This window comes from Schistocerca nitens, chromosome 6 (assembly GCF_023898315.1).
Source record: "Schistocerca nitens isolate TAMUIC-IGC-003100 chromosome 6, iqSchNite1.1, whole genome shotgun sequence".
Taxonomy (NCBI): Eukaryota; Metazoa; Arthropoda; class Insecta; order Orthoptera; family Acrididae; genus Schistocerca; species Schistocerca nitens.
Genome location: NC_064619.1, coordinates 749,580,068 through 749,606,609, shown reverse-complemented (window position 1 = coordinate 749,606,609; position 26,542 = coordinate 749,580,068). Strand labels below are relative to the sequence as shown.

At 46.6% G+C, this 26,542-nt stretch overlaps 1 protein-coding gene across 1 annotated transcript in view; it reads left to right on the top strand.

The window, feature by feature from the left end:
- Nucleotides 1-26,542, top strand: part of LOC126263619 (UDP-glycosyltransferase UGT5-like) — a 169,216-nt gene that overhangs the window by 15,320 nt on the left and 127,354 nt on the right. Inside the window, exon 4 of the mRNA XM_049960705.1 lies at nucleotides 4,542-4,855. Coding sequence (XP_049816662.1) covers nucleotides 4,542-4,855 — 314 coding nt within the window. The remainder of the gene's footprint in view (nucleotides 1-4,541; nucleotides 4,856-26,542) is intronic.

Genomic DNA, 26,542 nt, shown 5'->3' with positions numbered 1-26,542 from the left:
AAATGTAAGTCTTACCTCTGATCACAATACCATGCACTCTAAAGACAATAATACGCCCCTTCAGCACGTTCAGCAGCAGTCATTTTGCGTGTACTGCATTCGTTTATGGTTTGTTCTCTAAAATTAATGACTTTGTACGGCGTCAACAGCCTTCTCAAAACGATCGTTTATGTTACTGTTGCCTGCTATAAAACGCTTCCAGCAGAGCTTCAGTACCATTCGAAAGTAGCTTTTACGTTATTAATAAAATAACAGGTTGACTTAAAGTGCAATTAATTTGATATACTCTCTGCAAAAGCGAGAGAATAAGATCCAGCTGCATTAGACTACAGTCTCCTTGGATCACTTCGGAACTCACTTATGCCAATTAAACATCAGAGAGTAGTCACAATGCTGTGAGCTGGGGCGAACGAATGAGAGCAACCTTAAGATTGCAGCGGATAAACAGAAAATCACGTGACAGATTTATATGCGATATATTTCCCACTACTGTTGTCGTTCTTACAACCCAGTCAACATGACCTGCAACAGAAATGGAAGAAAATCAGAAGCGTAGTTCTCGACTTGCAGCCTAGTATGCAAGGAAGATGGAGATTAACGATCACGTGCCAAATGGCTCTGAGCACTGTGGGACTTAACATCTAAGGTCATCAGTCGCCTAGAACTTAGAACTAATTAAACGTAACCAAGCCCGAGGCAGGATTCGAGCCTGCGACCGTAGCGGTCGCGCGGTTCCAGACTGTAGCGCCTAGAACCGCTCGGCCACCCCGGCCGGCGAACACGTGCCATTAGAGTGATTAGGGACAAGGTAGGATTGGTCAAGGATCGAAAACAAAGAACCAGTGTGACACATGCGTGGGTGGTGTATGGAAAGCACGCACAGAAGCGTGGGTAATGTAGCAGGAGATTAGCGTCTATGTCCCTGCCATTCACGGAGAGTGCAAGCTTTGAAGGACAGCAGCATTTCTTTCCGCACCTCTGCTGGTTTCCCACTGGATATGCCAGTCCGTTATTCCGTCACGGCTAGTACCTTTCAGAACACGTAGTGACACAATTTATACTGATACACGTTGCACAGTTACCGAGTTCGTACTTGTTGTTTGTGGCTCCAGGCACACTTCCAGTTATTTATCTGACGGTTTATGTCCCTATATGAGCTATTCGGCACAAGTAAACATTGTGTTTCCAATCTGTGTTGATTCTCCACACCTAGAGTTTTTCCCAGTTCCTTTTCATGTTGGCTGGCAGTATTTTCTAATTGTTATTTTCTTCTCGCATACGTTTTTCTTAAAACTGGTTATCAGACGACTCCGAAAAATCAATATCATAGATCTCATCCATTTCTTATTTTCTTACCAACTTTTGTTTCTATAGTGAATTTCATTTACACCTTGCCACCTATCAACTCCAATCTTTGAATTCTCAGTTTCCCCTTTATTTCGTATTTTCCCAATAAGAATTATGTTATATCTCTTAGCTATGTAAACTGTAGAGGATGCCGTCTTCTCGTACTCTTCCATTTTCTGTCTCTCTTCTCCAAATTGTGTGTAGGGCGTCTTCGTTTTCTTACAATATTTGGCTGTTTGGTAGTGATTTAGACTCCGGTTTCTACATCATCTTATCATTGCGATCCAAAGTAGATTAAAACAGCGGTTTTCCTCCGTTTTTCAATAGTAGACTGTATAGCCCTAAACCCAGCACAACAATGTACTGTTAGTATCCTTAAAAATGAAATGAAAAGGAAGTAGAGTAGAAAAGAAGGAAAGGCAGGGGGGATGAATAAAATGTAAATGTTGCAGAATAGAGAGAAAGGCAATACACCACTTAATTGTTTAAAAAAGAAATCGTTTTTGTTCTGGCGTAACCACAAGCGCCGGAACAAAGATGCCGAACGGAAGGCCACAGAAGGCGAAAAGTGGACCGCGCCGCGCCAACAGCGACGCCTGGAGGAAGCGAGCCAGAGCGCCGGTCCTGCCGGCCGCGGCCGCCCAGGTCGGCGCAGTCTGCTCTACCAGACTGTCGTGGTCCGTATCAAGCGCTTCATTGTGCTTTGTGTAGAGCAAGAGTTTTACTGTTTTCATGTCGCCTCTCGCTAGCGGCATTTGCTGTAATCAAAGTACTGTCAATTTGCTGTCTAGAAATAAAACTACTAACGTTATTTGTTTAAATTGTTGTAGAGCATTCCGAGAACGCAACATCCCTTAGGCACCCTATAAGCAACGAGCGGGCAAGGCACCACAGTTTTGACCTAAGAAAGAAGAATAAACAGTTACGACACCACGAAGGTGCGCCGGCTGTCGCCGGCCGTCAGTCGCCACGGGAATGCTGTGTGCTGTGTGCTGTGTGCTGCGACACCAGAGGCGCCGCACTCGCAAACCGACCGGGCGTTGGCGGCCGTCTGCAGGCTGCGTGGCGCGTACAGCGCCGCCCACTGCACGTTGCTGTTGTCCCCACTGCTGCTGCATGTTCCGTATCCTGTTGCCGTGCTGTCTTCGTTTCCTGTATTGGTGCTATTCATTGCGCAATGTATGCAATGCACGAACATCGAGATCCTCCTTCTCGATCCAGGTTCTCATATCACCTAGCCAGGGAATCAGTTGTATTTCTGTATACCCCCTCCTCTGACACTAAGGTGCAGTGTGCCTGGACGTTTCCTTCCGCTCACCAGAGTCAGATATTTTTGCAACTCTCTCCTGGAATGTGTGTCTCACAATCTCTTCAAGACTGCACTTCATTCTTGAATACATATTATGTCGTACAAACAATAACCTCGTAAATGGACCATCTATGCACGGAACGAAACCTTTGCTCGAGGAACTAACCGCTAATTGTTACACCTTGTTAGAAGAGTGTTGCCCTGCGACAGGGAAGGCTGTTAGCAGATGCGGCAAACGACGCTGAAAACAAATCACTTAATCACACGAGTTACATTCTTAGCGACGGTCACCAGTGCGACACAACACAGAATGACAACAGCGTCTGCCAAAAGGCTATATTTATTTCTGATATGCTCTCTGAACACTCTCTGCAGCATGGCACAAAGAATAAACACGTGTGGAACAGAACTTGCTTTTAAACTGAATTCTCGATTTTGTTTGAACATCTCAAATGTCACAGTTACTAACATTTTAAATGGTTTAATGGGAAGAGAGACCAGCGTGAGGAAACCGTCAGCTCTGACTACCAAGAGTAATTAAGTCAGTAACTTTCTAAATACAAGTAACAGTCTCTGTATCGACGTTGCTGAGCACGCACCAGGGACTTTATGCTCCATCTTCTAATGGTCTAAACAGGTGCTCCTGCTGAAACTCGCTACAGCCATAAATATAGCATCACAATAAGATTTTACAAGAGTTAGAGTTCACCTGAAACTATAAAGGGTGGACGGACAGTTTTCGTTCCTGCCACTTGCTACAGCGTATATGCAACATAGTGCTAAATGCAGATACGGGAAATATGACCACATTACAACAAAACGGCACCAATGAGCTGTTATTCTTTTCTGGGCTGCCGAAAACCAGCGTACACATCCGCCAGAGAGTGAACAATGTGTCGGGGTAGCGTGACTCTCCAAAACCATCGTCGTGGAGTGGTGCGCCAAGCTGCGTGGAGGTCGGGATTCGACACGAGACGGCGGTCGATCTGGGAGGCCAGCCTCATCCATTGTCGAAAACAACAGGGGGGTGGTTCTTGATGCGATTGGGGCGGGCCGGCGCGCAACCATTAGTGCGGTAGCAAAGGTTCTCGCCATCAGCTTCGGTAGTGTCCGACATATTATCTGGCAAGACTCAGGCTACCTTGAGGTCTGCATCCAGTGGATATCCCAGGCACTGAATGCCGAACAAAAAACAAACCGAGATGCCGTTTTCCTGAAGCACGTGATGCGCTTCACTGTTGAAGGCAACACGCTTCTTGAGCGCACTGTCACAGGCGAGGAAAGTTGATGCCAGTACTGCGCGACGGAGTCGAAAGCGTCGGCGGTGCGGTCTTGTCATCCATCGTCCACTCGTCCCAAGAAGTTCAAGAGCCAGCCATCTGCGGAAAGGTGATGCTCACCCTGGTCCTCGGTTATTGGAGGCCACTGGTAATTCATTTCAAAGGAACTTGATGCGTCCATCAATGAGGAACGGCACTGCGCAGCGCGGGAGAAACTAAGGCGAAGAGTCTGGGAAATCTGCGACAGGGGGCACTCGTGCCCCATACCGCAGATGTCGCAACACAGAAGTTACGCCAAGGAACTGGAATAGTCCTGATCTCTCCGCATACGATTATCACACCTTCAGTCCTTTGAAAAGGACATTGAAGGGTGGGTGGGTCCGGTCGGGGGATATGCGGCAGGTAGTCGTGGACGCAGCAGGATACAGTGTTTTACCAAATGGGTGTCTTCAACCTTGTGCGTTGGGTCGATCATTGCCTCAGTGCTCGCGGCGATTGTCTTTAACTGATATACGCATTCTGCACTTTACAGCCTGAAACGTTTTGATCGCCCCTTCGTAAACGCCCGGTTTGTGCTCACCGCTGTCTTTCGTATCTGTTTTCAGAGAAGGTCTTCATCAGTCCGGTGCAGACGCCTCCGCTGCTCGCTGCCGAGATGCGCCCTCTGCCTACGTGGACGTGCACGTGCCTCGCAGCCGCGTCGCTCGCGATGCTGGCGGGCGGCGCCTCGGGCGCCAACATCCTCGGCGTCTTCTGGTTCGTGGCGCCCAGCCACTTCAGCATGTTCGGCCGGCTGTTCCGGGAGCTGGCGGCGCGCGGCCACAACGTCACCGTGCTCAGCCACTTCCCGCTCAAGGACCCCCTCCCCAACTACACCGACATCAACATCGCCGGCAGTATGCTCACCTACGCTGACAACGTAAGGATAAAGCACCCCCCAACCTACACTGATGAGCCAGAACATTATGTTCACCTGCCTAATAGCTCGTTTGTCCGTCTTGGGAACGAAATACTTCACACATTCTGCGTATCGAGGATCCGACAGTTTGTTGGTATATTTGTGAAGATATGTGTCATTAGATGTCTACGCACAGATCACGTAATTCTCGTAAATAGCGGGCCGTTGATTTGCGTACGCGGTGATGGCGCCCGATAGCGACCCTGATGGCTTCTATAGGATTCGTATCAGGCGAATTCGGTTTCCGAGACATCAAACCAGTGTAGCACGGTTCTGACTCTGAGACACGGGCAGTTATACTGCTGAAAGATGATATCGCCGTCTGTGAAGGCATCTAGCAGGAAGGGATGCAGGTGGTTCACAGCTGTCAGCGTGTCTTCAATCACTACCACAGGTCCCATGCAAGGGCAGGAGAACGTCCCCCATAACGTAATGCTGCTCCCACCAACCTGTGACCGTCCGCGTGGTGCACTCTGTACGTTTCGAGCCGCCGTTTACTTCGACGGCGGCACGTGTGGAGACGACCATCGACCTAGTGTAGGGAAAGTATGATTCACTCGAAGAGCCGACACGTTTCCGTTATTCGGAAGTCGAATCCCGATGGTCCCGCGCCTACTGTGATCGTAATTGACGGTCTCGTTGCGTCAACATGTGAACAGGTAGGGGTGCTCAGCTGTAGGCCTCAGTGTTGAGCGATGTACGATGATGAACCGTGCGCTCCAAAACACTCGTGCGTGCACCGGCATTGTGCTCTTTCGGCAGGGATACCACACGCCACCATGTATCTTACTTTACAGAGCAGGTATCCCCCAAACCCCATGTTCTGTGAAGAGTAGCCTAGCAGTGGTTCCACTGTCCTTCTACCTCTCTCCGCAGATGCTCACGACAGTAGCACGAGCATTCGACCGCTTCACCGTTTTCTAGATACTCGTTCACAGGCTCTGGTTAGTAATAATCTGCCCATTGTGAAAGTCGCTTATCTCAATGGATTTCTCCATATCTTAGATAGGGTGATCCCCATGCGCCTCTACTCAGGTTACGTACTTTTAGTACCGCGTCACGTGCCCACAACATCACCAGGCACCATCCAACGTCGCGGTGGGCAGTAGTCATGATGTTCTGGCTCATCCGTGTACTCTCGTATCATTGTTGCTGTTTTTGCACTAATTCTAGTTTTATGGTCCCTGTTTCAAAAGTTACTAACGTCTGCGCGCAACTGAAAGTTTTATTACTGTTCATTTTAGCTGATCTGACTGCTATTTCTAAGACATCTCACTACTTTTCTGAACTGTACTTAGTTGACATTAAAGTTAATTATCGCTAATGCGTCGAGCAAACCATTTATCTGAACCCCAATTATTATAAAACGTCGTTCTCTTCATTTGGAGAAATGTGTTGTAAAATAATTAGTGGTTCCTTGGTTAGCTTTCGGTAATTCCGCGTGGTGCCATGTTGCGTCGTTCGTGCCTGTGCTGGAATTGTTTCTCGGAGGATTTGGTTAAAAGTCGTAAGAAATATTTTCATTTAATTCGTTTATCATGTTTCTGATTTCCTTTTAGTTATGATACCAACTATTCCTCTGATACATTATTACCTGAATTCACCAGGTTTCGTTTCACTTATTCAGAAATACACTTGTTCACAAAATTAGTATGCCATTCCACTCATCAGTTCCTCACACACTCTTCACCAATGAATCGTGCTCAGACCGCCTCCCCCACCTTCACCTCCGTACCTCTGGAGTCTGCGAGCGCATCCTGACGCCTTCCACTCCTTGCCTTCTGCTCCGTTGTTGTTGTCTACAAACACAAGATGTAGTCTCTTGATTTACCGAGTGTTATCAGACGCATTTTCTCTTGTGTTTCGCTCATGCTTGCCACGCATAGGATTTCATACCACTGTGCCTTCAGTGTTTATTGTTAGCACTTGATTGGTGCAATATCATATCTAAACATGCCTGCCATGAGGTTTTTCAGGTCAGGTTTGCTGTATGTAACGAGACGTCACAGTTTAACAAAGATATTGACCCATTACACAATGCTTATTGGAGTCCTAAATGTATCACGTTTCTCTGTACACTTGTTGGGTATACTAGTAACAAGTAACAGGAACGCTCCTGAGAGCAGCTGCACTGAGTTAAGTCGAATTTTCAACTATAATGCAGATGTCAAGAGGCACGGAGGCAGGGAGGGGCAGAATGACCATACTCTTTCCTAGCCAACTCATAACCAGTAATGGTAGCCAGTCACACACCAATGTAAACGGTTCAGTCCATAAGAAAAACAAAAAATCTGATTGCCAATGGGTCATCGTAGGCAAACTGTATGAACAGCTTCTCAGAATAAGGGAAACTCGTTTTAGCTTTTCGTGTCACCATTTTCTTTGGCCATTTGTCACCCAAGATTTTGTTCAGCACAGCCACCCCCAAGTGACAGTCTCTCCCTAAGGACACCACGTATGTGAGTCCCCTCCCCTCCCCCTCTCCCGCCTCACACAGTGATTTGCTTCATACGGCCATTGTCAACGTCTACGTTCTCCGTGAGTATTTACTAGACTACGATATAACAGCTCTCCCCCTATAACTAACATCTAGGGCCAGAGAGGTCAGGCGGTGTCTTTCGTGGCTGCAAAACGTGTTGCTGTATATGGTAAACCAGCCTTTGGTCCCAGAGTCATAGGGTGAGGACAGCTTCGGTGACGTGTCCTTTATTTAAGAGGGGGCGGGAGAGGGGCAACACAGGCAGTGTGTTGCCGAGGTGTTCAGTAGCGTGACCTACCTGTTGCCATCTCTGGGTCGTAAGGTAGCGTGGATGTCAATGAGTGGTCACGTGCACACGTTTGTCTAGCCTAGGGAGTAAATCCAGAGATGGAGGTCGTGGAGCGACGTGAGGGTTTGCCACGACTGTAGAATGGCAGGCAGCTGCAACTGTGCAGGGCGATCACGAAGCAAGAGACCATGAGGTTGTGCAGGAGGAGGAGAAGAAGAAGGAAGCAGTGAAGGCAGATGGCGCCTAGTTTGGTGCAGGGTATCCACAGGACTGGTACTGAGCGCATCTGGTTACAGTGATGGACCAGTCAACTCCGACCAGCTGCGGATTCGAATAATTGCACCCCAGTGTTGCCTTTTACCCAACCCAGTCTGCAGCCAAACGTGCAGGTCTAGTAATGGAACTGGTACAGCAGAATGTACTAGGCCCTGGGTTTCGGCTCTGGACCCACTGAGGCAGGTACACCAGAATGTCCTAGGGCCCGACCGTCCAGCTCTGAGCTCAGTTGACCAGGTATAGCTGGTCCAGCTGCAAACGGTGTCTATGAGCACGCGGGAGTTGCGCCAAGCTGCAGATGTTGATGGTGCTGAGTTGGTAACTCTTGAGGAAGGTCATCATCGTTTTTGTCATGTGATTTGTCAATAGCCAGACCAGTTGCCTGGCCTTTGAGCTGGATGCTGGGTGGGATGCAGCGCCCTTGTGTAGCACTTCATCAATCTGACAAAAGGTGCTCCATGTATGGCAAGTGTCTTCTCTAGGGCCAAGATCATGACATGGCTATTCATTGACGTCAGTGAGGTGACAAAGAACAGATTGGGGACTCTACTAACCATCTACAGGCACACTGCACAGTGAGTTTGCCATCATAATCAAATGGCATATGCCCTGATGGATGTTCTGATTCGCCCGCGAGGATAAACGCTTTGGTGGGGCTGCCTGATTCTGAAGGCACATTCAACATGCATGTACGAGTGTTTCAATCGTCTTGTCGATGCTTAAATGCCATCATACACTTTATACCTAGTGTGATATCCTGGGTGGAATCATAACATTCTGCTTTTTCGTTTGAAGCACGAAGACGCATCGCATTCAGAAAGTGGAGTGAGAAACAGATGTGATAGGCTGGGTGTGCCTCTTTGAGTACCTACCCTGGCCGCCTACGATGAACTGAAAGCAGCACCCAGTCAAACAATGCGCCTCGCCCCACGGACTAAGCTACTCTGTGAGCCGTGATGGAAAACTCGAGCCGTGCTAGCTGCACATGGTCGCCTAGGTGAAAGCAATGTGCGAATTCTTTGGCTAGCCCAATGAGTAATCGAGCATGCTCGGTAGTGAGACTGTAATGAATTTCATTTACATTTACATCTACTTCCATATTCTGCAAACTACTGTGAAGTGCGTAACGGAGATTTCTTCCCATTGTACCACGACTCCATTTGAGTAGAGATCGCTAGAATAATGACAGCTAAACAGCGTCAGTCACTATTGTTATTTCTCTGTACTAATTGTTATTCTCTGTACTAATGGTTCAAATGTCTCTGAGCACTATGGGACTTAACATCTGAGGTCTTCAGTCCCCTAGAACTTAGAACTACTTAAAAATAACTAACCTAAGGAGATCACACACATCACAGGATTCGAACCTGCTACCGTAGCGGTCGCGCGGTTCCGGACTGTAGCTCCTAGAACCGCTCGGCCACCCCGGCCGGCGGACGTTCCTATTGAAAAGACATGTAAATTAGTATGTTCTTCAGAAATTATTAGCATTTGACCCATGTCGGCTCGTGGGTTCAAGGTAAACATGGATATCGCGGCGCAACACTACCAACCGGTAAAGTGTGCCAGCGGCTCTCGTTGTCGCTATAAATCGAAGGTAGGGGGCCTGAGCAGACGTGCAGGATGCCTCGCAGACGTATGCGCGAACCGTACTCAAATTAGTCAGTTTTAAAGAAGGTGAATTATTGGCATGAGAGGATGTGATGCATCCATCCGGGAAATTGCTGCTCGGGAGGCGAAGTGTTTCGTCACTGCAACGGGTGTGTGGAGAATGGTTCATGGGAGGCCGTAGAACACGATGACATCGGTCACCTCGCAGTATTCAGACCACCAACTCCCCGGAAGACCGACATAGTATTGCAGGACAGATCTGCATCCTCCTCAGCTATGACGCAACCGTGGAACAGTGTAGCACATCGTACACTACCAGGGGTGACAGTCCGTCGCCGTTTATTACGGCTTGGGTTACGTTCGTATCGTCCACTCCTCCGCCTAGCTTTGACGAATGACGCACTGTTGTATGGAACAACATTACTGGGGGCAGAAATGGCATCAGACAGTGTTTTGGGATGAATTCAGGTTCTGTTTGTTTGAAAGCGATGGCCACATTTTGGTTCGTCACAGACACGGGGAGCGGGATCACGGTGATTGCATTCGCCCACGACATACAGTGCCAACTCACGACCTTATGGTGTTGGGTGTTATTGGGTACAACCACAACTCACAGTTGGTGCGTGTGGCCAATGTGATCTACGTGAATGACATTCTTCGACTCGTAGCCATACTAGCCATACCCTTCTGCACGATAGCTCAGACGCCATTTTTCAGAAACACAATGCACGACCACATTTCGCTGTAACAGCACATGCCTTCTTGGTGTCAAGTGGTGTCAGCCTCTTAGCCTGGCCCGCCACATCACGTGACTTGACGCCAATCGAAAATGTGTGGGACATGGTGAAGTGATGGGTGCAGTGCTGTGACCTAATACCAACAACCACAGATTAACTTTGGAACCAGGTGAACGCAGCTTGGATGGATAAACCACAGGACGCCATTCGCGCCTTATAAGCATCGATGCCATCATGCTGGAACAAATTATCAGGCTCCATGGCGGACCCAACGCCTCCTAGACATCAGGACACATGCTGAACGGAGGTGACTGAAATGCTAATAATTTCTGCAGAACATATTAATGCACGTGTCCTGTGAATATGAACATCCTATCTCTAGTCATTCAAAGCGTTCTGTTTTTTTTCCTGAACTTGAGTCTATTCTATAAGATTCACCAACATTTTGGCAGTACATCAGATTTTGGCACTTCGTTGCAATCGCTTCGGCAGTTAATCTACAGCACTGCATCAGCCCCATGAGTGAGGCTGAAAAGAGGTTGGGGAGAGTTCCTGCAGATATCATTGTCTTACTTGGATGTAGAGTCCCTTAATCTCAAATTATTCTTGTCTGCACCCCACATAGCATAACTTACACACACAAAGCACTGTCTTGGGCCACTAAGGATGCAGTTCAATTTATGTACATAAAATTTATACATTCAAGTTGGTTAGCATTACTACCCTTGTAAACCTAAAGGCAATAGGTGGAGGTAAAAAAGCGTGTATACGAGGAAATTTAAAATGTAAGTGTATGGAATGAGTTGAATCTGGGAGTGTGACGTTCATAACCCACTTTCGTGCCTTCCGTGTTTGTTATTTGCGAACAATGATGAGTGGGGTGCAGTGGGACTGAAATATCTAGAGCATATTAACGTAGCGGAATTCATAATCATATGAACAACATTCCATTAGATAAAGCTAATATCGCAACAGTATTAAGTCACACCTATCACGACGACAAAACTTTCCCTAATGCACTAAAATCAAGTATATTCTTTATATGTTTATGATTTCCGCTATTCTTTTATTAATGCACTTGCCTTTTCCCCACGGCTTCACCTGCGTACATGTACGACACATATATTGCACACACCTCTCCTCTCCCTCTCTTGATCCATCTTCTCCCCACCCCTTTTTCCCAACTCCTCTTCCACCGCACTCTGATCATCTTCTCCGTCCCCCATTGTCTGACCACACCCTTCTCCTGCCTCTGCCCACCGGTACATTCCTCTTTCCTCTCGCTATCTCCACCTCACCGCTGCCCATCCTCTCCTCACCCCCTCTTCGTCCATCTTTTCCTTCCCACCTCTTGGCAACTCCTTCTCCTCCTCTCTCCCCATCTCTTTCTCTTGCCCTCACTGTCTGTCTCCTACTCCCCAGATATCTTTGTGACCTTCTTCTTCCCCTTCTCAGTGTTCATTTCCTCTTGCCCCCCCTCCCTATCAGCCTCTTCCTACCCCCCTTTCCCTACATTTTGTCCTCTCCACCTCATCTTATCCATCTCCTTCTGCTCCCCTGTCCCTATTCATCTCCTCATCTTCCTCTCTCAGTCCATCACTCCTTCCCCCTCCTCTTTCTGCCCATCCCTCCAGCCCCCTCTCCTTTCCCATCCCTTACTCTATCAATATGAACCTTCCTCCAGCTGTACTCCTCCACATGTGCAGCTGCAAAGCTACAGGTCGATAAAGCAGGCTGATACTACTTCCAAATCCCGACTGGCATGCAGGGTATCCACTGCCAGGGGACTTGAAAACCATTTTTGCTCCTGATGTGTAGGCTGCCACACAAAGCAGGTCGATAATGCATGCCAATACTACTTTAGCTCAGTATGCTTTTGATGCAAGGCAGCCTTCACACCTCAGGTTGCAAAATCGCTTTGTGCCCCAGACACATAGGCTATCTCACGAAGCAGATTGATAGAGAAGACCAACACTATTCCCCAACATCATATCTGCTGTGCAAGGCAGCCTGTATGTCAGGAATTGGAAAAAGACGTTTTTGCCCATCTCTCCAGTACTATTGAAGATAGGAGGTTATAAAAATGAGAGTTTTGATACTTGTGAGGCTTTGCTGTATTTGTGCCAAATTTGGATGAAATTGATTTGGCAGTTGGAAGGAGGGATAGAGATTCAAGATATACAGAGATACACGATATATACACTCCTGGAAATTGAAATAAGAACACCGTGAATTCATTGTCCCAGGAAGGGGAAACTTTATTGACACATTCCTAGGGTCAGATACATCACATGATCACACTGACAGAACCACAGGCACATAGACACAGGCAACAGAGCATGCACAATGTCGGCACTAGTACAGTGTATATCCACCTTTCGCAGCAATGCAGGATGCTATTCTCCCATGGAGACGATCGTAGAGATGCTGGATGTAGTCCTGTGGAACGGCTTGCCATGCCATTTCCACCTGGCGCCTCAGTTGGACCAGCGTTCGTGCTGGACGTGCAGACCGCGTGAGACGACGCTTCATCCAGTCCCAAACATGCTCAATGGGGGACAGATCCGGAGATCTTGCTGGCCAGGGTAGTTGACTTACACCTTCTAGAGCACGTTGGGTGGCACGGGATACATGCGGACGTGCATTGTCCTGTTGGAACAGCAAGTTCCATTGCCGGTCTAGGAATGGTAGAACGATGGGTTCGATGACGGTTTGGATGTACCGTGCAATATTCAGTGTCCCCTCGACGATCACCAGTGGTGTACGGCCAGTGTAGGAGATCGCTCCCCACACCATGATGCCGGGTGTTGGCCCTGTGTGCCTCGGTCGTATGCAGTCCTGATTGTGGCGCTCACATGCACGGCGCCAAACACGCATACGACCATCATTGGCACCAAGGCAGAAACGACTCTCATCGCTGAAGACGACACGTCTCCATTCGTCCCTCCATTCACGCCTGTCGCGACACCACTGGAGGCGGGCTGCACGATGTTGGGGCGTGAGCGGAAGACGGCCTAACGGTGTGCGGGACCGTAGCCCAGCTTCATGGAGACGGTTGCGAATGGTCCTCGCCGATACCCCAGGAGCAACAGTGTCCCTAATTTGCTGGGAAGTGGCGGTGCGGTCCCCTACGGCACTGCGTAGGATCCTACGGTCTTGGCGTGCATCCGTGCGTCGCTGCGGTCCGGTCCCAGGTCGACGGGCACGTGCACCTTCCGCCGACCACTGGCGACAACATCGATGTACTGTGGAGACCTCACGCCCCACGTGTTGAGCAATTCGGCGGTACGTCCACCCGGCCTCCCGCATGCCCACTATACGCCCTCGCTCAAAGTCCGTCAACTGCACATACGGTTCACGTCCACGCTGTCGCGGCATGCTACCAGTGTTAAAGACTGCGATGGAGCTCCGTATGCCACGGCAAACTGGCTGACACTGACGGCGGCGGTGCACAAATGCTGCGCAGCTAGCGCCATTCGACGGCCAACACCGCGTTTCCTGGTGTGTCCGCTGTGCCGTGCGTGTGATCATTGCTTGTACAGCCCTCTCGCAGTGTCCGGAGCAAGTATGGTGGGTCTGACACACCGGTGTCAATGTGTTCTTTTTTCCATTTCCAGGAGTGTATATATATACAGATTAACATGTTTACATATTTCACTCTCCCTGTGCCCTATTCATCGCTGTTCCTGAATAACAAACATGGAAAGCAAAAAAGTGAATTGTGAACATCATCTACATCTACATCTACATGATTACTCTGCTATTCACAATAAAGTGCCTGGCAGAGGGTTCAATGAGCCACCTTCAAGCTGTCTCCCTACCGTTCCACTCTCGAACGGTACGCGGGAAAAAACGGGCACTTAAATTTTTCTGTGCGAGCCCTCATTTCTCTTATTTTATCGTAATAATCATTTCTCCCTATGTAGGTGGGTGCCAACAGAATATTTTCGCAATCGGAGGAGAAAACTGGTGACTGAAATTTCATGAGAAGATCCCGTCGCAACGAAAAACGCCTTTGCTTTAATGATTGTCACTATAATTCACGTATCATGTCTGTGACACTATCTCCCCTATTTCGCGATAATACAAAACGAGCTGCCCTTCTTTGTACTTTTTCGATGTCATGCGTCAGTCCCATATGATGCGAATCACACACCGCACAGCAATACTCCAGAATAGGACGGACTAGCGTGGAGTAAGGTCTCTTTAGTAGACCTGTTGTACCTTCTAAGTGTTCTGCCAATGAATCGCAGTCTTTGGTATTATCTATGTGATCGTTCTAATTTACGTTATTTGTAGTTGTAGTCCCTAAGTATTTTGTTGAATTTACAGCCTTCATATTTGTATGACTTATCGCGTAATCGAAATTTAGCTGTTTTCTTTTAGTAGGCCTACTCATGTGAATAACTTCACACTTTACCTTATTCAGGGTCAATTGCCACTTTTCGCACCATACAGATATCTTATCTAAATCATTTTGCAAGTCATTTTGATCATCTGACGACTTTACAAGACGGTAAATGACAGCATCATTTGCAAACAATCTAAGACGGCTATTCAGATTGTCTTCTATGTCGTTAATACAAATCAGGAACAATAGGGGACCTATAACACTTCCTTCGGAAACGTCAGATATTACTTCTGTTTTACTCGATGATTTTCCGTCTATTACTACGAACTGTGACCTTTCTGACAGGAAATCACGAATCCAGTCGCATAACTGAGCCGATACTCCGGAGGCACGCAGTTTGGTTAGTAGACGCTTGTGAGGAACGGTGTCGAAAGCCTACTGGAAATCTAAAAATATGGAATCAATTTGACATCCCCTGTCGATAGCAATCATTACTTCATGAGTATAAAGAGCTAGTTGTGTCCCACAAGAGCGATATTTTCTGCAACTGTGCTGACTATGTGTCAATAAATGGTTTTCTTCGAGGTACTTCATAATGTTCGAATACAGTATATGTTCCAAAACCCTACTGGAAATCGACGTTAGTGATATAGGCCTGTAATTCAGCGGATTACTACTACTTCCCTTTTTGGGTATTGGTGTGACTTGAGCAATTTTCCAGTCTTTAGGTATGGACCTTTCTGTGAACGAGTGGTTGTATATAACGGCTAAAAATGGAGCTATTTTTATCAGCATACTCTGAGAGGAACCTGACTGGTATACAATCTTGACCGGAGGCCTTGCCTTTATTAAGTAACTTAAGCTGCTTCGTTACTCCGAGGATATCTACTTCTATGTTCCTCATCTTGGCAGTTGTTCTTGATTGGAATTCAGGAATATTTACTTCGTCTTCTTTGGTGAAGGAGTTTCGGAAAACCACGTTTAATAACTCTGCTTTATTGGCACTGTCATCAGTGACTTTATATTCACAGATCCAACTCTTTTCATGCACTTTCATACTAAATTTCCACATATACTCTTTTTTCACCACCACTTGCCTTACAAGGTTAGTAACAGTAACGAAACTGAATATATTAATTATAAGTGTATTAACTGAAGTGTTAGAATTTATTTAAATTTTATAATTAAAAGTTTAACATTGTGAGGAATAAAATAAATTGCAGAAAAAGAAAGCAGCAGTGATAATTGAATCTCAGCTGACAAACTGCCAGTTGTTGCATTAAGCCAATGGTTTACAGCGCCGATACATCGAGTGTTGCTCCAAAATCCCTCATATTCTAGTTGTAAATCCTTAGAGAGTGTTTTAAGTTTTGCTATATCCCACTCATTCGAAGTACTCTAGGAACTTGAAAGTGACATCCACCTGTTTCTACTCACATAGTGTGAGCCAAATCGGTGAGGCCTGTGCTATGCCCTCCCCTTGTTAGATTTAAATCTCGATTGTATCTACCTAATCCTCTAACTTTCTCCTCCAAAGATGTACTACAAAAGGGTCTCTTTAGCAGGCCATCTGTTGCTTGCACAATAATTTATACGCACATTGAAAGAAAAATACTGACCTGGTGCTGTGTCTGGAACCGCAAGACCGCTACGGTCGCAGGTTCGAATCCTGCCTCGGGCATGGATGTTTGTGATGTCCTTAAGTTAGTTAGGTTTAACAAGTTCTAAGTTCTGGGGGACTAATGACCTCAGCAGTTGAGTCCCATAGTGCTCAGAGCCATTTGAACCATTTTTTTTTTTTAACCTGGTGCTGTGAGCAACATCCTCAGTGCCGGCTGGGACGACGTCACATCAGAAACAGACACTTCCGTCCCTTCTTGGCAAACCATCATTTCGACACTCGAGAGTTACTGTTGAAAGAGCGCTACAAAACATGTTTTCCTCCATTTTATTTACATATCAGCATGCATTTGAAGAGAAATTGTGTAATTTTAACGCCATTTCTTTGTGATACTGTTTGCTGTAGTGCATTAGCATATGAACACGAGCACCAGTTCATATCAGGTATTTTGTCGTTATTATGAAACACAGAAGCACACTAAGACGTTGAAAGCGTTCAGAGTTTTTATTGTTTTGATAATCACTATGATTCATACTTAACCCACATCATTTACGTTTCAAGTCTGACTGGAAGTCGCTTTCTCTCTTCCTCAGATTATGCGATATTGTCGTTTGCTTCGGTGTGAAGGTACTTCATGATCAGTTGTGGCATATATGTGCGGAAAACCGTTCAAAAGCGGAAGAAACAGATTGTACTAAATGCTGTACAAGTAGTAGAAGCTTTAAGGCAAAATGCGTCACCAGCAATACAGCAGACTGCAAACAACAGTTCAGTTTATTGACTGTTCTCAATCATATAATATGAGCAGAAAGAAAAACAGATCAGGGGAAAAGGTAATTAGTACACCAAGCAGAAGCAACGGTGATTTTTGTGGACGGTGTTCAGTGGAATATCAAATTAAAAAACCTGGCTATTATGAGGAAGACATGAATTTGGAAGCCACGTTCTGTCGAAACTGGAGGCGTCCAGTGTTATAATTTAGGCAGCCCATAGTACGGTAACGTCCAGGCCACGAGCACCGTGTAGAAGGCAACACATAATAAAGTGGTGGTTAGAAAAGGCGACCAGTGTCGATTCTATTGCGTCTAAGCTCGTAATACCGAAACAGGTTGAAGCGTACCTCATATACTGGTACATTGTTAGTGAAACAACGACGACAGTTCCATTAGACTGTCATCCCAACGCTGGCACTTGATCCTTACAAAGCTCATGTGGAAGCAGATACATCTATAGAAGCTCAGCAAGAAACTCAGTCTACCACACATACTAACGTTAATACACGATGCACTGTCGTATGTCAGTATTAAATGCTGGCGGGACACGAATTGTTCGTTGCAAATATAAAAGAAGACAAAGTGTTGGACTTGTCCGGCATCGTGGACGGTGTCACCAGCACTGCGGCGGCTGGTGCGGCATCGCCGAGCCCCGCGCCAGAGCTTTGGAGCGCCGTGGAGCGCGCCGGCCACGGCGGGAGGCGCTCCTGTACTTCGGTCGCAGACGCAGTCGGATTATCTTCTGCAGGTGATAAGGCACCAGACAGCCTTCACATTTCAGTCGCTCGCTTCGGCACCTTAGTGAGCTTATCTGTGTTTTGCTCCAGTTATCACCGAAGAAATCGGGAACGAACACGTCAGGTGGTTACCACAGGCGTTGCTGCAAAGAGTTTACATTGATTTTTTCCAACCTGAGTCCTTCCTCTACCCACTAAACGACAAAGAGGCTTTATCGAAAATGGTGTACATTATTTAGTGAGCACATTACTCATGTGGAAGCAAGAGGAAGTTTTTATACCGAAATGGGCCTAGAAACGCTTAATTTCTGGTTTAAAGAATGTCACTAGGAACAGTCCATAACATTTATGGTTAACTGAGTTTTGAACTGGCTTACAACAGCAGACATACTGTGTAGGAAGTGTGGACCAAAGCACAGGACTCAGATATTCTTCTTTTTCTTGTGCCTTTGCCCTGTATCGGCACAGGGTCGTCACCGTTATTTAACCACCAACCTACTGTCGATATAAAACCGTCCAGGCGACAGCAGCGTCACCTACCGAGGAGTGACTGCTGGTCAGACACGCACCATGCATGTAGTACCAGTGAGTGTCGTGTTCATGTGCAGAACAGGGAAGCTGCACAAACTATCTCGAATTTGACTGGGGGCAGGTTGCGAGGCTCGGCACGATTATTTCGGCAACTGCACGACTTGTCGGGTGTTCGAGAAATGCTGTGGTCAATGTCTTCAACACGTGGTGAAATCGTGGTGAAACCACGTCCAGACGTCGTGGGTTTGGGCGGCCACCCGTCATTACGTATGTCGGACGTTATGGGTTGGGAGTAGGGGGACAACCTTCGTACAGGTGCATTCTGTTAGTGCGGGTTGCCTAAATAAGGGGCAGGTATGCACTCTCGGTCAAACCTATTGTTCCCCTTTGAAAGACAGGTTCTTAACCTATTGCTCTCTGATTGACAGGTCGTTAGCCTATTGCTCCATTAAGCCGTTTTGCATATCACTGCAACCCCCTCCCACTCCCCTCCTCCATCAAGAAACCCCCCACATCTCGCTGCTACAGGTACACTTTCAAGACTGAGTTAACAGTACACTTTCAAGTCTGAGTTAACAGTACACTTTCAAGTCTAACGGTACACTTTCAAGTCTGAGTTAACCTATTGTTTTATTAAGTGCTTTTCCATGTCACACCCATTTCCTTTTGACTGACAAGCACTTCACCTACTGTCCTTTCACCCCCTCCCCAACCCCCAACCCCATTACTGCTACAAGTACACTTCCAGGCCTGAGTTTTTGGAACAGGCCCCCCCTTCTCACTCTTATCAATTTGATTCACTACTTAATTAAATTGATCAATTAATTAACCTCTCTGGTGGGAAAGTGCCAAACCCCCTGCCATGCTCCCCTGGCAGAAAATTCAAATTCCATCAATGCAAACTCTACTAACCCAAGAAAATGGCAGAAAGATAGATCACTTGCACTTCCTCCACTAACCTAAGTCATCCGACTGCCACCACTTCCTAGCGACAGGTGAGGGAGAACTCGACCTGCGCTAGACTTAAGTATTTACACTCCTGGAAATGGAAAAAAGAACACATTGACACCGGTGTGTCAGACCCACCATACTTGCTCCGGACACTGCGAAAGGGCTGTACAAGCAATGATCACACGCACGGCACAGCGGACACACCAGGAACCACGGTGTTGGCCGTCGAATGGCGCTAGCTGCGAAGCATTTGTGCACCGCCGCCGTCAGTGTCAGCCAGTTTGCCATGGCATACGGAGCTCCATCGCAGTCTTTAACACTGGTAGCATGCCGCGACAGTGTGGACGTGAACCGTATGTGCAGTTGACGGACTTTGAGCGAGGGCGTATAGTGGGCATGCGGGAGGCCGGGTGGACGTACCGCCGAATTGCTCAACACGTGGGGCGTGAGGTCTCCACAGTACGTCGATGTTGTCGCCAGTGGTCGGCGGAAGGTGCACGTGCCCGTCGACCTGGGACCGGACCGCAGCGACGCACAGATGCACGCCAAGACCGTAGGATCCTACGCAGTGCCGTAGGGGACCGCACCGCCACTTCCCAGCAAATTAGGGACACTGTTGCTCCTGGGGTATCGGCGAGGACCATTCGCAACCGTCTCCATGAAGCTGGGCTACGGCCCGCACACCGTTAGGCCGTCTTCCGCTCACGCCCCAACATCGTGCAGCCCGCCTCCAGTGGTGTCGCGACAGGCGTGAATGGAGGGACGAATAGAGACGTGTCGTCTTCAGCGATGAGAGTCGCTTCTGCCTTGGTGCCAATGATGGTCGTATGCGTGTTTGGCGCCGTGCAGGTGAGCGCCACAATCAGGACTGCATACGACCGAGGCACACAGGGCCAACACCCGGCATCATGGTGTGGGGAGCGATCTCCTACACTGGCCATACACCACTGGTGATCGTCGAGGGGACACTGAATAGTGCACGGTACATCCAAACCGTCATCGAACCCATCGTTCTACCATTCCTAGACCAGCAAGGGAACTTGCTGTTCCAACAGGACAATGCACGTCCGCATGTATCCCGTGCCACCCAACGTGCTCTAGAAGGTGTAAGTCAACTACCCTGGCCAGCAAGATCTCCGGATCTGTCCCCCATTGAGCATGTTTGGGACTGGATGAAGCGTTGTCTCACGCAGTCTGCACGTCCAGCACGAACGCTGGTCCAACTGAGGCGCCAGGTGGAAATGGCATGGCAAGCCGTTCCACAGGACCACATCCAGCATCTCTACGATCGTCTCCATGGGAGAATGGCAGCCTGCATTGCTGCAAAAGGTGGATATACACTGTACTAGTGCCGACATTGTGCATGCTCTGTTGCCTGTGTCTATGTGCCTGTGGTTCTGTCAGTGTGATCATGTGATGTATCTGACCCCAGGAATGTGTCAATAAAGTTTCCCCTTCCTGGGACAATGAATTCACGGTGTTCTTATTTCAATTTCCAGGAGTGTATTTTGCATGCACCGGTCTTTATTTAAGCAATTAGAGGCAGTACCACCATCCAGTGTTTTCACCACAAGTTCTGGACTCCAACTGCCCTAGTACACAGTACTGCCACCAGAGGGCACTGTTGTCCATTCCGTGATGTAAGCCAAGATGGCGGGGGAAAATGGCAGGAAACAGTGTGGTCGCCATGGGCTCCAGAGTCCAACTGACCTAGTACATAGTAGCGCCACCAGAGGGCGCTGTCATCCCTTCCATGACGTAATCCAATATGGCGGTCTGGTGGTGGAGACGAAGAGTCTCATAACAGGAAATTCAACAGTATATTGTTTATTTACAAAAAAATAATTTTGTGGGGGTTGGATTTCTCTTGCTCAACATTCTCTGCTGTTTGGAAACATGTAGCTCTTGTAAGAAGTAATTACAGGGTGCAAACATGCTGCATAACCTAATGTTCGGCACTGTACTCTGGTTGTCTTAACCTAATGTTTGGCCCTTTGTCGGCCCTTAACCTATTGTTCTGTTAAGTGGTTTTCCATGTCACCCCCATTTCTGTAAACTATTCTACCACCTTTGATAGCAAATTAAGTAATTAGTTATGTCCTCCCACCATTTCTGGTGCTTTTGAACATTTGGGCTAGGTAATGGCAGCTGTGCTACATTTATAAACAGTTTTACAGCACAGAATGAGAGGTTAAGCTATGATCGCATGGTTAGAACTGACATTAAAAAAATCGACAGAATTGTGAAAAATGATGGGAAATAGGTATAAATTGCCCAAATATACACCGAAATGCGGGGAATTTGAGGAAGTACTTGCGTATCTTCTGGTTCACGCAGAACAATTAGTATATGGGGACAAGTATGCGGCAGCAACAGAAATCCGAGAAAATGTTCATGTAGAAGGAAGGGAAACAGGGAAGCAGTCAATTTTTTCTGTCGAGGTAGCATTATATTGTGTGTCTATTGAGGTACCAGTGATACACGTGAGTTGACTACTGTATTTGAAGCTTTTCTGGAAGACAGAGAACCATCTGCCTTTAAACTTACATGCATCTGCATTAAAGGATAACAGAGAGTCGATGGGGTGATAGATTGAGATGGAGCTGTTACAAGGTACGATTTAATGGCAGACTGACGATGCATCCCAGAGAGGTAGAAGTTGCTACAGGTCAATTTTCCACTGTTCTGTCAGCATGCATTAGTCGTGTGACATAGCTTGCGTTCGACTCGTATACAGCTACAAGTTCTGTATGTAATTTAAAGCACTGACTACTTGCGAACGTTAATGGTGAGCCTGTCGGTCATCAGAGGACTTCCATCTCATGTGTGATGAAATGTGCCACTTTGCTCTAAACAAACTTCGATTTATGTGATGTACTCCACCCCACTGCCGCTTCTTGGGTGTAAAATCGACACTTCATAACAAAGTTAGCGATCGGTGCTTGCGAGGCACTGCAATCCCCGTGTATGTATTTGCCTGACAGTTGTGATGTTTACAGAGTTAGTGTCAGAATGACTTGTAATTTTCACATGTCAGACGCTGCTGCTATCCGTTTATCTGTTTCCTTGTAAGAGATATCCCGCATTACTAACGATCATTTGATATAGGCCTCATGCAGGCACCATATAATTTCTGAACCGTAATTGGATATGAACAGTGGACACTACACATCTCCATAAAACTATATTGTGCCCGTATCACACACAGCAAATGTCTTATGGAAGTAATTTTTTGTTTTACGGTTCGATAATATAGTTCATCATAGAGAAACCGGGAAGAAGGATGTATGTCATGCGCTTGAAATATATTTCTTACATTAGAATATTAACAACGCTACATTCCATGTGACTGATAGGTTGGAAACGCAAGCGATCTAACGTTATAGCCCGTTTTAAGTGCAGAACGTTGTAGTCTTAGGGGTGCAAATGTTTATGTTCTCTCTTACCAATACCTTCCCGGTCCTGATCCTAGACTCTGAAATAATACTTTAAAATTGATAGCTTGGTTGTTTACATAAAAATGCGTCGAACTCCATCTGTCTGGAGCTCCATCACGCATAAAAATTCATCCGTTTCTTGTTCTTCTTCACCATTTGCTATTACATCATGACACTTTGAAATCTGTTCTTATAAATCGATACGGTGTGCTAACCTGCTGGACATGGGCACATCTCGAGAAATCTTGTGCACTTGGATGCGTGAGGACTCGGCAAGCACCATTCATTCACGAGAAATGGACTGTAGCCGACTTCTTCTGGTCGGTTGCAGATTAAATCGGTAATGGTGCTGCAGGGCATCTTGATCAATGACAGTGTGAGGAGGGTCTTTCACTGTCTAATTTGACCCGAATACAACGAGGATGCTCTGTGACTCCCATATGCAGAGACATAGGTCGTAAATTAAGGGCTATTTTCGAGTTGTTAGAAATATGTAGAGCGCTGTCTGATATACTTTTATGGTGTACGTGTTCGAGAATTACTAATGAATGGACGTACTGCTCAGTCATCTATCCACATTCGCAAAGATAAAGTGAAGAAAGGAAATGAAATGGCTCTGAGCACTATGGGACTCAACTGCTGAGGTCATTAGTCCCCTAGAACTTAGAACCAGTTAAACCTAACTAACCTAAGGACATCACAAACATCCATGCCCGAGGCAGGATTCGAACCTGCGACCGTAGCGGTCTTGCGGTTCCAGACTGCAGCGCCTTTAACCGCACGGCCACTTCGGCCGGCAGATAAAGTGAAGAAGTGGCGGTTTAGCTATGATGCTGGGACTGGGAAACATGCTGTCACATCATTGTTCGGTGTTGAAATTACTGTAAAACTGCTAAAATTCTTCGCACTATCAACTGTGATGCTTATTATTAGAGTACATCGATGGTGTCTTTTCCATCCCATCGATGCAATGGTACGCTGTTGGTTTCCACATAATGACTGACTGATATCTCTTGTTTGAGTTAGAGAAAGAGTTTTGGTGGATGGACAGCACCTTCTGGGATGGATAGCACTGAAACAGCGATCGCGTACTGCAATATGGTGAATCAGTCGAAACAGAATGTAGAGTCATCAGCTATTCCGTGACTATGAGAGATGAGTTTAAATGTAGAGCTCGCGAATCACTTTTGGACTGTACTTTGGAACCCATCCACAACGCCACAAAAACTCCCCCAATTTGCTTATGTTGTAACTCTCTTTTATTTAAAATCATCCTGTTTGTGTGTGTGTGTGTGTGTGTGTGTGTGTGTGTGTGTGTGTGTGTGTGAGAGAGAGAGAGAGAGAGAGAGAGAGAGACGTGTTATGGCAGCCTCAGTAATAACATGATTTACATGGTTTGACGTCTAGTTTTCTGTGAGAGGCCTTGACGTCTTAATGTCAGTAGAACCTGACACAGACCTCGAAGTTGTGGCAGAAAAACAAAATGTATGGTGATGTATAAAGCGCGCTACAGCAGAAACAAATAATGTTTCGAACAACGAGACAGGGCCACAGGGAGCGTCTCTTGCGATTTACAGTCTAGTCCGCGCGATACGATCATCCCCCTACAGTACAGGTGATGAAACTTTAAACTGGCCCCTGCAGTGGATCAAAATCTGTGTATTTAATAGGATCGTCCCTGCACTGGCAGCAGCAGCAGTTTTATGGGTAAATTTAGTGACGGACAGGGTGTCATGTTAGGGTTGGTAGGAGGAATGCTATTCTGGGAAGCATCGTAACACTCTCCGCCAGACCCACATCGCAGCTATGCGTCATCGCGCCAGCACTATATCGGGTAAAGTTAGTGGAGATTTTATAGTTCGTAATTTTTCTCTGTTGCATGGTACAGAATAATGATGATAGCATGTTGGGCTGATAGATGTGAATGGAGGCGGATCTGCTTCGGACTGTAGTACCTGTGGTTCCGAGGCGCACCACAATGTGCGCATTTCCACCAAATGGCCGAAACCCCGTCCTGTTGCACTAACTCAGGTCGTTCTGTTTCTACACAGGTTGCAGAAGGTGCTGGATATGGCTTTCTCTGACTTCTGCTCAGTTACAACTTAAACAGAAACGATCACATGCGCAAATCTGCAGAAATGGGACTGACTGAAATCACATTGGAATTTTACTGTAGCAGATAAGTTCGAGAAAGGTGGCTCGTTTCGAGATACGGGAGTGCCAGAAGTATGATATGGCATCGAGACAGAATGTGTTACAAATACTGGAAAAACATCGAGTGGCGGCGGCGTAAGGGGGTTGAAAATATCAGTTTCATACCACGCCCCACAGCCGATTCACTTTCAAAATTGTATAATTTTATTACTAGGGTGCATCGTGGGCTATATGTAACCGCACTGCTGGTGTGATAATACACACTTCTATTATTACCGTCTCCGTCTTTTTCCGGAAAAACCATTTCATTTGGAGGTAATGCCATACCTCGATTTATAAAGCCATTATAGTTTTTAACATGGATATTTGTGTGCACCTGTAGAACCAAGACCGTTTGTGACGGTAACATACATTAGTTGTTGTGATCGGGTTTTTTAACATATGAGACGATTACAGCTCTCTTTCTAAGACACAGTGGTAACACTCACAAGAAAAACTTATGAGACATGTCCACCCATGACTTATTTTCTCTTAGTATTATTTTGTATCGTCTGTAGTAGTAGTAGTAGTAGTAGGGGATGTGTGATAGGTTCACCTTCAGCATAAGGGTTATAAAGGAGGTGTTTGTCTTCCGACATGTGCAAAGGAGATGACTGTGAAATACTGTGATAGCAGAGGGAAGAGTATCTAAAGTGATGACGATGGTACAGATATTTCTATTTCCAGAGCCACTGCCCTCTGCAGGGTGTATTTCCTATACTTCGCTCATTGTTGAATGTCATTCAATTGAGACCGCAATCCTAATATTTTCTTGTAAATACAGGCATAAAATATATATCAGCGTCATTTCACAGAATGATGATTCTACCTATGTGTGTGGCATAGGTGACTTGTGTGCGAATGATTCACATTTTCCGTTAACGGTAGGAGCCGTGCAAATGTAGATAACTTAACTGTGTCATCCTGTAGACGATCGAATAGCGAATTAATAGTATGTTGGATAGCTTAGGTGATTGCATGGAAATTTGAGAAGATTGAATACGGAGGTCTGTTTGCGCTGGCCTGTTATTCCCTCCCATCTAAATTGTTTGGTTGACTGCTTCCACACATTTCTCACTTTTATTTAGTTCAGAGAAGATCAATTGTGGTGTATGCATCTAGCAGGTGGAAGACACGTTTGCTGGTTCTCTAGACATGAGAAACACCTTAGTTGTGTTTGTAAATTATAGGGATGATTTGGAATCTGTTACATCACCAGCATTGGTATTTGAGAGTGGAAATATCATTTTCCTATATTTGTTTCGAATTCCCACGTAAAGGTCCTCACACACAGGATAAGTTTCTAGTTACTCAGTGATCTAGAGCATGCTCCATATAGCTAAAGTTTCGGGTTCATAGAGAAATAATTCCCAGTTTATATCTTCAGAATTATGTTGCACGAGCGATTGGTAGGATACTGCTGTGTGCAAACTATGCGAAAATATATTTGTTCTTGAAATCCCTGAGTCTGGAGATGGGTGTAGAAAAGAAAGCAAGCAAGTAGTGAAGCATGTCCGGAGCAGAAACAGTAATGCGTGTGTGCCAGGGGAGGAACGAGCCCGAATTTGTAGAACACTTCTGAGAGTGACTTCAGCCTGCTAAGGGCGCTCTGCTCACACACTGGGGGTGTATGAGCGCCGACCTCACAGGGGGTTATCTAGT